Below are 13,720 nucleotides of genomic sequence, written 5' to 3'. Positions count from 1 at the left end.
GAGAATGGGGATAACAATTGCGAGCGTGTGGCATTTGAACGACATCGTGTTTTCCCTGGTCTATTACACTGTTCAAACCCTCGTTTACTCCTCCCCATACCTCGGATCACTTGCTAATAGAAGAAGTGGGGCACCCAGAGGTCCGTGTGCCACGGTCACGCAGCAGGCGAGTGGGGGCGTGGTACCGAGCCAGCGTCTGAACGCCCACGGTCTGGCTGCAGAGCCTGCGCGGTCCTGCAGGAAACCACCGCATCCCCGGACCTGGCACCACCACGCACCGCGTTCGACTGGCGCCTGCTCTTCCGAAAGCCGTGACTTTCTCCAGGTGCCGTGGGGACTTTAAGGGTATCCCTGGGGCTCCCACTCAGGACCGCACCCAAGAACCCCGTGGGCAGTCTGGTGAGGCTTCGGCTCCCCGCATCCCCCGCGGAACGGCGCTGTCACCCTTCCGGGCCTTTGGCGCGCTGCGGGCGGTCCCCGCGGCGGGGCACGCTGGCTGCAAGATGTCCGTGCGCGGCGACCGGCGGCTGGCGCGCGCCGCGGCCGGCCTCTCCTGGCTGCTCTTCTGCAGCGCCCTGCTGCCCCCGGCCGCCGGCTACGTGATCGTGAGCTCGGTGTCCTGGGCGGTCACCAACGAGGTGGACGAGGAGCTGGACAGCGCGTCCACCGAAGACGCGCTGCCCGCGCTGCTGGAGGATTCCAGCCGCCTCTGGCAACAGAGCTTCCCGGCCTCGGCGCACAAGGAGGACGCGCACCTGCGGCCCCGGGCCAGCGCCGGCCGCCCTCGGCCGCCCCCCGCCCCGCCTGGCATGTTCTCCTACCGGCGAGAGGGCGCTCAGGCGGCCGGCGGCCCGCCCGCCCCGAGGCTGCGCCCCGGGACCGCCCGCTTCCTGGCCCACGCCAACAGCTGGGGCTGCCTGGCCACCGTGTCCGCCCAGGAGAAGGTAAGCCACCGTCGGGCGGGCGGGGACGCGCTCCAGACGGCCGGCGGGCTGCAGGTGTCTGCCCCGCAGTGGCCTGGGAATCAGGTGGCGTGGCCATGAGGCGGGGAGATGCTCATCCCGGTCTCAAGCTGGATCTGGTGGGTTAGACAGGACTGTCCACAGCAGGTAAATCGCGGGGCCGGAATAGGCGAGTTTAGCGTGGCAAAGGTGGGGTGACACGAAAAGCAGGCTTCTTGCCAGGTGGCTGGGGAGTGAAGCGCTTTCTTGCTGCGGGCATTCACAGGTGGGGGGGGGGGGTTCCAGTGAGCAGCTCCTGGCCAGAGACCGGACAAAGGAAGCCCCTGGAATTGGAGAGAAGACCCACACCATCCCCTCCCAGCTCCCAGCACTGCCCAGCGATCCACGAACTTACCCCCTGCCTGTGGGCACTCGGAGGCAGAGGTATCACCGCTAGAGCCCGGGGAAAAATGGATATGGTTAAAAAGGGCAGGCAGCATTTTTTCTGGAAAAAGGGGGGAAGGGTGGAAGGTGTGTGGCGCACTGGAGTGAGCTGTCGTCGCTGTAATTTTTACTGTGAAGTTCACACACGTTTGACTCACCTGTTAGACATGGTTCCCTCCTGGCACGGAAACCGCGAGGCTGCAGCGTCTGTAGAAGCACAGTCCATGTTCCCCAAAGCGTCTGACTTGCTGGGCTGGATGCAAGGGCTTCATTGCAAGGCGGTAGCTTCAACTGCTGTCTACTTGAAGCAAATAATCATCGTTTGGAGACTGTATAGGCTGTTACGCGACAGGGCGCCCGTCTGGAGCCCGGCTCTGTGTGTCGCCAGCTCTGAGACAGTGACTCCCCATTTCACCCACCGTGGTTGACTAGATCCTTTAGGATTCTACACACACACCTTTTTTTTTCCCCTTTTATGGCTTAAAAATTATCTAGGTGTCAACTTTATCTTGACAGGTCAATGATATTAACCCCTTCTACATCAGATTCCGTTTCGGTTGGATATTCACAGCATCTGAATGGGTTTTCACTGTTACATCTGGTGCTCCCAAGATACTTTAAGAAGACAAAGTTTAACAGGGAATCCAGGGAGGATGGTCCCTTCAGGACCAGTGGTGTGAGTGGCGATACTGGAACGTAGAGGGAGGGTGGGTTGGAAAGGGGAAACCAATTACAAGGATCTACATGTGACCTTCTCCCTGGGGGACGGACAACAGAAAAGTGGGTGAGGGGAGATGTCAGACAGGGCAAGATATGACAAAATAATAATTTATAAATTATCAAGGGTTCATGAGGGAGGGGGAGCTGGGAGGGAGGGGGAAAATGAGAACCTGATGCCAGGGGCTTAGGTGGAGAGCAAATGTTTTGAGAATGATGAGGGCAATGAATGTACAAATGTGCTTTACACAATTGATGTATGTATGGGTTGTGATAAGAGTTGTATGAGCCCCTAATAAAACGATTGAAAAAAATTTTAAAAGAAGACAAAGTTTAAATGCCTTGGGTTAAAACATAAATCTTTTCAAACAGTTTTAAAAAAATGAATCGAAGACATGCATTTAACCTCTGATTTCATTTTCATTGCCTTTCTTATAAGTGTCTCTTTCCAAAAGATAGTCTAAATTCAATAAATTCAGGAAACATTTGCCAAATGCCTGCTTTGTGTGCAAAGCGTGATTCTGGACAGTTGCTGACACATTGAAAAACCGGACCTATGATGAAGTTATGCTACCATGCTGGGGGTATCCGTAACATTTTGTTTCCTTTTCCAATAACTGTATATCTAAATTTAACTTACAGCCCTTCCTTACCACAATTTGTCAGCACCTAGGTCAAAGACAAAGGTAGCCTTTGAGTTCTGAGCTAAGTAAAAACCCCAAAACCAAACTCACTGCTAACAAGTTGATTCCGACTCAGACAGAGTGGAAACAAATCTTTACTGGAGCAAAATGCCTCCTCTTTCTCCCATGTAGCAACTGGTGGTTTCGAACTGCTGATCTTGCTGTTAGGCACACAACATATATCCCACTACATGGTGAGGCGTCTTCTGAGCAAAGCAACTAGGAGCCATTTCTCTTCTTTTTTTTTAAAGATCATTTCATTGGGGGCTCTCACAGCTCTTATAACAACCCATACATCAGTTGTATCAAGCACATGTGTACATATGTTGCCATGTTCATTTTCTAAACATTTACTTTCTATTTGAGCCCTTGATATCAGCTCCTCCTGGTAACCCCCACCCTTGTGACCTCTTGATAAATAATAAATTATTATTATTTTCATATCTTACACTGACTGCTGTCTCCCTTCACCTTAGTTTCTGTTGCTCATTCCCCTGGGGGTGGGGTATGATTTATGTGTCAATCATTGAAATCAGTCCCCCCATCCTCTCCTCCTCCTGCCACCTACCCTCTACCCTCCTAGTATCGCTACTCCCATTTCTGTCCTGAGGGGTTTGTCTGACCTGGATTCCAAGTGTCCTAAGCTCTTATCTGTACCAGTATACATGTTTCGGTCTAGCCAGAACTGAAAGGCAGGACTGGGTCGTGATAGTGGGAAATGGGGAAGCGTTGAGGGACCAAGAGAATATTGTTTCACCAGTGCTATACTGCTCCCTGCTTGACTCAACCCTTCATTGTGACCCTTCTGTGAGAGGATTTCCTATTGTCTGCAGATGGACTTGGGGTCTCTGCTTTGACCCACTTCGTTCCCAACAATATTTGTTGTTGTTGTTTTGGGTCTTCTGATGCCGGTTACCTGACCCCATCAACACCTCATGACTGCACAGGCTGGTGTGTTTCTTCCATGTGGGTTTGTTGCTGCTCTGTTAGATGACTGCTTGTTTAACTTCAAGCCTTTAAGACTCCAGACACTACATCTTTGATAGCCGGGCACCATCAGCTTTCTTCACCACATTTGCTTATGCACCCATTTTGCCTTCAGTGATTGTGTTGGAAGGATGAGCATCACAGAATGTAAGATTATTAGAACAAAGTTTTCTTGCATTGAGGGAGGGCTTGAGCAGAGGCCCAAAGTCTGTCCACTTCCTCAATGTATTGCCATATAAATATATGTACATAGGCCAATACCTCTATTTTATGAATTAATATATTTACATATGTACACACTTGTTTATACCTCTATCCACAGCTTTGCTTCCTAGATCTTTCCTCTGTTTCCTTTTACCTTCTGTGTTAGTCTGGGTTGGTTAGAGAAACAAATTCATAGACACTCATGTGTGTAAGAGAGAACTTTATATCAAAGAGCAGCTGTATATTAAGAAAACATCCTAGTCCAAATTAAGTCCATAAGTCCTATATTATCCCATATGTCCAATGCCAGTCTATAAATTCCTCTTCAGACTTATGCAACACATGCAATGATGCTGAATGCAGGAAGATCACTGGCAAGTAGGTGAACATCTTGTGGATCCAGCGGCAGTGGAAGCATCTCAAGGCTGGCGTGTGTCTCGTGTGGCTCTTCCAGCTCCAGGGCTCTCGCCATCAGTGAAGCTCCATGTAGCTTGTCCACAGGAATGTCAAGCACAGTGTGTCCTGCCTTCAGGGAGAAAGATAGGAGCTCCCAGAATCCTCAGGAGGCCATGCCCACACAGAGGCCTCACTGGCTTTGACCTGATTGACAGGCTAGACTCCACCCCTTCACTCAAGTTGACAGATTATGTAACTGCTACACCTTTCTCCTGTCTCACCATCAGGAGGAGCCATTTCTGTAGGAGGAAAAACTCATAGAAGACTGGGGCCTTCCAATTGGGAAACAGGGTTTGGGAAACCTAGGACTTAATCCCACTCCCTCTTATTGTCACTTGCTCACCCCTTCACACAATTCAACACTTCTCTACCCTGTGGCCAAACACTTACTGGGTTTCCTCTCCCATCCTTGGTAACCACCAATTAATGTTTCTTTTGGTGTTAAAATATGTCTCTTAATATTTTACAAGAAAGATCTTATCCAGCAGTTGCTCTTTTGTGATTGTCTTATTTCACCCATGTAATGTACTCCAGGTTCACCCATGTTAAGAGATGCTTTGCCGATCCATCCTTGTTGGGTTTTGGTTGTTGTTGTTGCTGTTGCAATGTTGTGTAGCATTCCATTGTGTGTATGTGCCAAAATTTATTTATCCATTCTTTCACTGATGGGCAATTTAGGTCATTTCCATTAAATACCTTTATATATCTGAGAACTTTAACACCATACTGGAGTATGGGACTCATCCAGCACGTGTGTGTATGAGTGTGTGCATACAAGGCTATTTCATGTTGCTGTGACTTCCTTTATTTTTGTTGTTGTTGTTGTTTTTTTGTTTGTTTTGTTGTTTTTATTAAAAAACATTTTATTAGGGGCTCATACAACTCTTATCACAATCCATACATATACATACATCAATTGTATAAAACCCATCTGTACATTCTTTGCCCTAATCATTTTCTTTTCTTTTTTTTAAATTTTTTTTAAATTTTAACAATTTATTAGGGGCTCATACAATTCTTATCACAGTTCATACATATACATACATCAATTGTATAAAGCACATCTGTACAGTCCCTGCCCTAATCATTTTTTTCTCCTCTTTTCTTTTTTTACATTTTATTAGGGACCCATACAACTCATCACCATCCATACATATACATACATCAATTGTATAAAGCACATCCATACATTCCCTGCCCCAATCATTCTCAAAGCATTTGCTCTCCACTTAAGCCCCTTGCATCAGGTCCTCTTCCCCCCCCCCCTCCCCTTTCCCCCCTCTCTCATGTGCCCTTGGTAATTTATACCTCGTTATTTTGTCATATCTTGCCCTATCCAGAGTCTCCCTTCCCCCCTTCTCTGCTGTCCCTCTCCCAGGGAAGAGGTCACATGTGGATCCTTGTAATCAGTTCCCCCCTTCCAACCCACTCACCCTCCACTCTCCCAGCATCGCCCCTCACACCCTTGGTCCTGAAGGTATCATCCACCCTGGATTCCCTGTACCTCCAGCCGTCATATGTACCAGTGTACAGCCTCTGCCCTATCCAGTCCTGCAAGGTAGAATTCGGATCATGGTAGTTGGGGGGAGGAAGCATCCAGGATCTGGGGGAAAGCTGTGTTCTTCATCGGTACTACCTCGCACCCTAATTAACCCATCTCCTCTCCTAAACCCCTCTATGAGGGGATCTCCATTGGCCGACACTTGGGCCTTGGGTCTCCACTCTGCACTTCCCCCTTCATTTAATATGGTATATATATACATATACATATACACATATATACACATATATACACACACTTATATCGTTGTTGTTTTTTGCATGATGCCTTATACCTGGTCCCTTGGCACCTCGTGATTGCACTGGCCGGTGTGCTTCTTCCATGTGGGCTTTTTTGCTTCTGAGCTAGATGGCCGCTTGTTCACCTTCAAGCCTTTAAGACCCCAGACACTATCTCTTTTGATAGCCGGGCACCATCAGCTTTCTTCACCACATTTGCTTATGCACCCATTTGTCTTCAGCGATCCTATCATGGAGGTGTGCAGGCAATGATATGATTTTTTGTTCTTTGATGCCTGGTAACTGATCCCTTTGGGACCACGCGATCACACAGGCTGGTGTGTTCTTCCATGTGGACTTTGTTGCTTCTGAGCTAGATGGCCGCTTGTTCACCTTCAAGCCTTTAAGACCCCAGACACTATCTCTTTTGATAGCCGGGCACCATCAGCTTTCTTCACCACATTTACTTGTTCACCCACTTTGGCTCCAGCCGTTGTGTCGGGAGAGTGAGCATCATAGAGTTCCAATTTAATAAAAGAAGGTATTCATGCATTGAGGGAGTGTTTGAGTAGAGGCCCAAGGTCCTTCCGCCACCTTAATACTTGACCTATAAATATAGACACATAGATCTATTTCCCCATCCTCCTATATATATTTGCATGTACATGTCTTTGTCTAGACCTCCATGAATGCCCTTTGACTCCTAGCTCTTTCCTCCATCTCCCTTGACTTTCCTCCTGCCCTACTACCATGCTTCGTCGCCACCTGGGCTAGAGTATACCTCTTCTCTAAGCAACCTTACCCTTGATCATTTCCCACCATGCCTGCCACTCCCCCTTCTCTACCATTTGGGGTCCCATGTTTTTCCCTTGTCCCTGTGTTTGTTAACACCACTTGCTTACCCCCCCTACACCCCCACCCCAAGTCCCCCCGGAACTGTCGGTCCCGTTGTTTTTCCTCCAGATAGTTCATCCAGCCTGTCCTATTCAGACAGACCTGTGGAGGCTGTGACTTCCTTTAAACTAAGGATATAACAAATCAATTCCCCGTGGCTTGTGGAGACCTAATGTGGCATATTTTTTATTACAACAGAAAAAAAACCCAAAAACAAGAAGTAGAGGAAAAGGTGTGACTTTAAAACTAACATTAATAGAAAGTTGCTCATTTCAGAAAATCAGGTAATATGTTAAAGACTTCCATTCTGTTCTGAAAGTTGCCAAAAATTGTTGGGAAAATAATGAAGGCAGCCGGGGTTTAATGGGGCTTATACAGAAGTCTTAAAACTCCCCGCCAATTCCATTGTGCTTCCTTCCCACCCACCCCCCACGCCCCCTGAAAAATAAAAGAGAAAACACTCGATTTAATGGCATGGATACAGTGTGACACATCCTCATATCCCTGCTGTGATCTTTCTTGGCTGGGGATGCAAGCTCAGCTCTCAGCAGAACTCAGCTCATTGACAGTTCCTTCTTTGGTGTTCCGCAGATGTGGGGACTGCCCTTTGGGAACTGCCTGCCTGTCAGCGATGGTCCTGTCAACAACAGCACTGGGAGTCCTTTCTTCTACCTGACCCCCAAGGACCCCACTGTGGCCAACCTGATGAAGAACCCCATGGCCTCGCTGATGCTGCCAGAAGCGGAGGGAGAGTTCTGCAGGTAGATCTCTTGCTTGCCTTGTTCTTCCTCCCATAGGTCCAGGCAGAGGGATGGGCTCCTCCCTGGCTGACCTGACTTTAACAGAGGCTGCTGTTTTTAAAACAGGGACATAAACTGGCGTCTTCCCCAGCTTAAAGTGGGAAGCATATTCCTTCAGACTCAGAAAGACATCCTTCCACTCCCCAGCAAATGGGGAGAGAAAGGGGGAAGTTACTTAATCGCTGCATGCCTCTGTTTGCTGATCTATAAAACAGGAATGCGCGTTTCTATCCCACGGGCTACTGTAAAGAATGGAAATGTGTCCAAGCACCGTGGTGGGTCTCACATACCTCGGTGGGTAAATAACGCTCTTAGGATGCTGAGGAACAAGGACCGAGAGGAGGGTGGTCAAGGAAGGGGCACTAGCTTTTCTCTGCAGCAAATGCAGCATCTCAAAGCAAAACAGACTGCAGTGGAGTCAATCCCTCCTTCCAGGGACCCTGTAGGGCAGGGTAGAACTTAGAACTGCCCCTGTGAGTTTCCGAGACTGCAACGCTTTACTGGAGTAGAAAACCCCATCTTTCCCCTCAGGAGTGGCTGGTGGTTTCCAACTGCTGACCTTGGTATTAGCAACCTGACACCACAACCACTACGCCACAAGAGCAAGTATGGCACAGAGTACATTGATTAGTTCTCAATGAATGTGTCCTATTCTGAAAGCTGTGTGCAATACAGACCCTTAGTTCTTTCGTGTGCTTCCTCAAATCTCTCCACATGAGAAAGCGTCTAGAGACTTGTAAGTCCAAATGGGAGCCCCGATCTCCATGCCTTTGTCTGAATGCACAGCTTGGAACTGACCCCTGCCAGTGAGATGGTTGCCTGTCCAACACCCCCCACCCCACCCCTCTCCAGTTGGTGTGGAGGACTGCAGGTAGGAGGGTCAGCGGGGAGAGCAGGACCGGCAAAGCACCAGGGTGGCCTGGGGACACACAACCTGTGGGGCCGACACTCGCATGTAAAGGGGAGCGATGCCTCGGGAAATCGGTGTTTTCTGCAAAGTGCACAGAACAGAATAATGAGGCCGATTTGGTCCTTGCTACGGAGGGTCATCGAAGCGCCTGTAAACTGGGTGCTGCAGCCTGGCCGAGCAGCCATGAGAGACCTGGCAGAGCCCAGCTGGCCCGCTTTCCCACCAGGTTATGGCAAGAGGCCAAAAAGTGTTTTCTTGTTCATGGACGATGCTGCTGTTCTTTGACAGCCCAGCTGGCTGTTGCTAGTAGAAGCATACTGCCGGGGTACCTTCTGCACCATCTCAGGTACTACCTGTAGGCACAGAAAGCCATCAGGGTGCTGGGGCTTATTGACCCTGGACCGGGAGACAGGCAGGCGGACCTGGACCTTGATGAATGCAGGCGCCACTGCCTAGGGATGTGGAAGGGAAGGCTCTATGGGCAGGTGCCAGGCGGACGGCTGCACTAGCAGGCGGGAGCTAGAAGCTGAGGGGGTGACAGTCTGCTAAAGAGAAGTCCTCACAGCGGTCCCTCGGGAACCGGGCAGCCTTGCTTTGGTGGCCGTGAGCCATACCTGCAGGCATTCGCCAGCGCCAGCCACCCATAGCAAGTACAGCCACGTGCGCAGGACGTGGCTGCAAGAGGTGGCTGAGGCCCCACCCACCCACCGGGCACACCCCTCACGCTGCCCTGGGAGAGGAAGAACGGGTTGGCACGCCTGGCACCCCCGCGCCTAGATCATCACGTAGAACTCCCATCCCCTGAACGGCTCACAATGTTTGTGCAGCGGAAGTGTTCCAGACAAACAGACTGACTGCAGCGAGTGGATGCGGGCGCACAGCGACCCTATAGGAGAGAGGAGAGCTGCCCTGGGGGTTCTGCGACTGTCACTCCATGGGAGTAGAGAAAGCCGCACCTTTCTCCCGCGGAGCGGCTAGTGGTTTGGAACTGCTGCTCTGTGGGTAGCACGCCAACACGTGGCCACTGCCCCGCCGGGGTCCAGTCACGTAAATGGATAACTTAGAGAGCTCAGCTCAGCCCCAGCGGGCATCGTGCTTCAATGGTTACCAAGCAGGCGGCTGTTGTTCTCAGTCCCAGAGTGATTGTGCTGTACTCCGGGCATGGCTGATCTTCCGGCTCCCGGTTGTAGGGTGCTTCGCAAATAGTTCTTTGTTGTTGGTTTTACAACTTGAATGTTTGTTTCAGCACCGTTTTCCCAACAGCGCTTGCTCAGTGTCACGTTTCAGTCATTCTCCCAAGATTCCCAGCTTCCTCGGTGTGCCGTGGCACACTTAATCCACGGTAGCATAGCGGAAAGGGCTTTGTGTGCACTGGGGAACCCAAATGTACGCCTGGCTCACTTTCTCACTACGCTCGATTTACCGTGTGATCCAGAACTGAGCCCACGGGGCCTCCAGGCCTGCCCGCGTTCCCCACGACCTGCCTGGGCCCCACCTGATTCATCCCTCTCAGGTTCCCTTTCCAAGTTCAACGTTACATTTTGGGTTTCCTCTCCCCCGCCGTGGTAATGTTAAACATAGGACCTTCACCAGGCAGAGAAGGCTGTCTGTCAGCAGTCGAAGAAAGGCAGATACTCACACCCTGAACACACCAGCCACGCCAGGGGCTCCCCAGACCACTGCGGCAGAGCAAAGCACCTGGCAGACATGTCCATGACCGTGAGCTGTCCAACTCGTGCCTCTGGTGAAGTACCACCCTCCCTCCTCTATGTCCAAAGGGTCTCAGGGCCCCACAGAGACCAGGATGGATCTCCCTGGCCTTCAAAGCATTTCTCCTGGGGGAGGGGAGACTGACAGACAACACTCAATTGTCTAGTTGGGGTGGCAAGAAATCCAGGCTATTTCATCCTTCTGCCTTCAAAAGTCAGGCTCGAACTTAGAAAAATGAAAGCTGCCTTCGTTCTTGAAGCCGGTTCCCTCGGTGCCTGGCAATCACATTTGTACTGTCATATGGAACGTTCCCTGTATTCCCAGCCCTTTGTTGTTCTGCATGACTTGGGATCAGGGGGCCCCCCTCTTTCATTCTCTGTGGCAGACAAAACCAGCACTTTCTACGGGCTCCTTGGGCTGCAGAGCGCGCAGAAACAGAACCATAATTCAGAGTGCTTCGTGCAGCCTCCTTGGCTAGGGGTGGGGGGTGGGGTGGGGGGGGGGAAAGGGGCGGGCGCGTGGCTGTTGCTCAGAGGAAACGGAAGGGGGTGCTGCATAGCCATCTCCGTGGGGGTGGGGCGGGGCGTAAGCAGACACAGGAGAGGGGGTGTGTATCCTTCAGGGTGGGCCCTGTTCCAGCTGACTCCACAGGGACCAGTTTGGGAGACCAGCCCAGGAGCAGGCAGCCAGCCAGGCAGGCAGAATCCAGGAGGGGCAGGTGAGAGCCGAGGGAGCAGCTGTTACTACTCGGGGACGTGTTATAGGACACTGGCAGGTAGAGAGTGTGCCTAATAGGCAGACGGCATCCGCAATCAGAACCTACACACGTCTCGCCTTTTAATAGTTCGTCTACTTGAAGTCCATTTTCTGCCGTGATCCTGTTTGCTCCATGGTGCTCTGAAGCTTTCATTTGATTTAATTAGATGAATTAGAAGTGATTGGAATTTATTTCCCAGCTTGGGATAAGAAGACAAATAAGAGACCAAGATGCCGGGTTTAACAGACTCATTTGCAATTAGCCATCCGTTCCTCTCTTCATTTTCCAATCCCTGCAGCATGCGTGGGGTCCCTTGGTGGTACACACAGCACAGTCAGCTGCTAAACCCAAGGCTGGCGGTTTGAGTCCACGCTGAGGCCTAGTGGTCTCCTGAGAAATCAGCCATGCTCACTGATGGGTTCACCAAATGCTAGGTTTCTCAGGTGACCAAGTTCACAATCAAGGAAATGGGGAATGAAAACGCGTTCCCCTCTTTCCCCAAAAGGTCTTGTGGAGAAAGATGGCCACGGATCAGCCCCCACCTTAGTTGAAGACGCCCCTGCCCTACTTCTGAAGTGGCTCTTAATAGAGGCTTCATAGGCGCGCTTCGGAGTCCCAGAGTGGTGGTATACAATATTAGTATACTTGGCTGCTAACGGAACGTTTGGAGGCTTGAATCTACGCAGAGGATTCTCAGAAGAGAGGCCTAGCAATCTACTTCCCCCAGCCCCAGAATGACTTGCTTGGAGTACTAAATATTGCTGATAATTCAACACGCAAACAGAAAGGTAGCGCCACCTTGCTTGGGCATCCACGTGATTCTTGCCCTGCGCCCTGAGCAGCCCTGCATTCCATGGGCACACTGAGGGACAGGAGGCTTGAACTCGCTCAGTGACTCAGATCACGATGGGGAAGTGGTATCCTTGGGACAACTGAGGAAGGGCAGTGCTTCCTAGGTGGCGACAGAGAACTTATCTGAGTCATGTTCAAATGTTTGCCAGATGAAACTTAGAAGCAATGAATTCGTGTATCTGACCGATGAGATTCCTAAGCAAGCTCTTCAAGGGTCCGAATGGCTTCTTTCTTCTTTTGGTAAAATTGGAGAGAAACCATATAGGCTAAGACAGATGCTGAGCGGGATACATGGAGACCTTCCAGGCACCAGACTTTTGTCCAGAGCAGAGAGTGGCAGCCTTTCTCTATGGCTGGCGCTGAGCCTCCTAAACTGTGGGCAAAGAGAAGTGCCTGCCAAACCACCCACTTGCGGTGTTCCTGTGACAGCAGCGTCAGATAACGAAGACAAGTGGCGATGGGGAGGCTGGCTTGCGTCCCCGCCATGAATAGCGTCAAAATGCTTAGAGCAATGAATACAAACTCAATTACTTGGCACAGAGTCTAATTGTTTCTTCTGTGCAGAAAGCAAAAACAAGACACTCTGGGCATGTAAGTGCCTTATAGCCACGCCCCTCCCCCCCCCCCCTTCCTGTCTTTTATCTCCTCTTGTTGAAGATACTTTTGTGTGATGGATAAAAGCACTTGGCCCAACCTCATTCCAAATGCAGGCTCTGGGACTTGTGTTTGGAAGGTAGACTCTCTCCACTCGTTCTCTAGACATGCTCTGTCAAATGCGCACCCAGAATAACGAGCTCCCAGCGACCCGCTTGCTAACAGCCAACATGCGCCTCGGTCTGGAGTCTGTCCACCTGTGATGTGATGCACATTTCAAAGGACAGGGCTCGGGTACAGAAGCTGAATTCAACTTCTCCCCACTGAATCGGCTTCGTTCCCCTCGAAGGCAAAGGATACATCTTCTAAATAAATTGTTCCGCCCCGATTTGTGCCCCCTCTCCTGGGTCCGCACAGCCCTGCGTTCCTGGAGCTGGCATGCATCTGGGGAGCTCTGCCACGGGCTGTCTGGGCAGTCAGGAGGGTTCTGCACAGAGAAAGGCTGGGAGCGGGGTGCTGAGCACACTGTCGCCTCCCACTCTTTTCTAGGGACCTGCCGTCACTTCTTTCTTCCTTGTTTCTGATCCCAGGGCATTTCACCTGAGTGGTTCCCATCCATTTCAGGAAATCAGGAATAAACCAAGTCACTTTGTCCTTTTCCCAATCCACTACCTCCCTCTCCACACTCAGTCTCAGTTTATATGCGTCTCCCCCTGTGCTTCCTTAAGTCACAGTCCTTAGATGCACAGGGACACCATGCACAATAGAACCAAATGCCGCCCCAGCTGGCACCATGCTCACAGCCACGGCCACATTTGAGCCCACGGCTGCGGCTGCTGTCCATCTGTTGCATCAAGGGCCTTCCTCTCTGTCGTTGACACTCTACTGTACTGAGCATCATGACGTCCTTCTCCAGGGCCTGAGCCCTCCTGAGCAGCTGTTCAGGGTCTGCGAGAGGAAGTCTCACCATCCTGACCTCTAACTTCTCCCAA

At 50.8% G+C, this 13,720-nt stretch overlaps 1 protein-coding gene across 1 annotated transcript in view; it reads left to right on the top strand.

Moving 5' to 3' along the window:
* Window positions 1-503: 503 nt before the first annotated feature.
* The window catches only part of CREG2 (cellular repressor of E1A stimulated genes 2), a 56,147-nt gene continuing 42,930 nt past the window's right edge, over window positions 504-13,720 (top strand). The window contains exons 1-2 of the mRNA XM_075562567.1: window positions 504-944; window positions 7,697-7,866. Coding sequence (XP_075418682.1) covers window positions 504-944; window positions 7,697-7,866 — 611 coding nt within the window. The remainder of the gene's footprint in view (window positions 945-7,696; window positions 7,867-13,720) is intronic.

Source organism: Tenrec ecaudatus, chromosome 11 (assembly GCF_050624435.1).
Source record: "Tenrec ecaudatus isolate mTenEca1 chromosome 11, mTenEca1.hap1, whole genome shotgun sequence".
NCBI classification, from domain to species: domain Eukaryota; kingdom Metazoa; phylum Chordata; class Mammalia; order Afrosoricida; family Tenrecidae; genus Tenrec; species Tenrec ecaudatus.
Note: the sequence above shows the minus strand (reverse complement) of the source record. Positions and strands in the feature narration are given on the sequence as shown.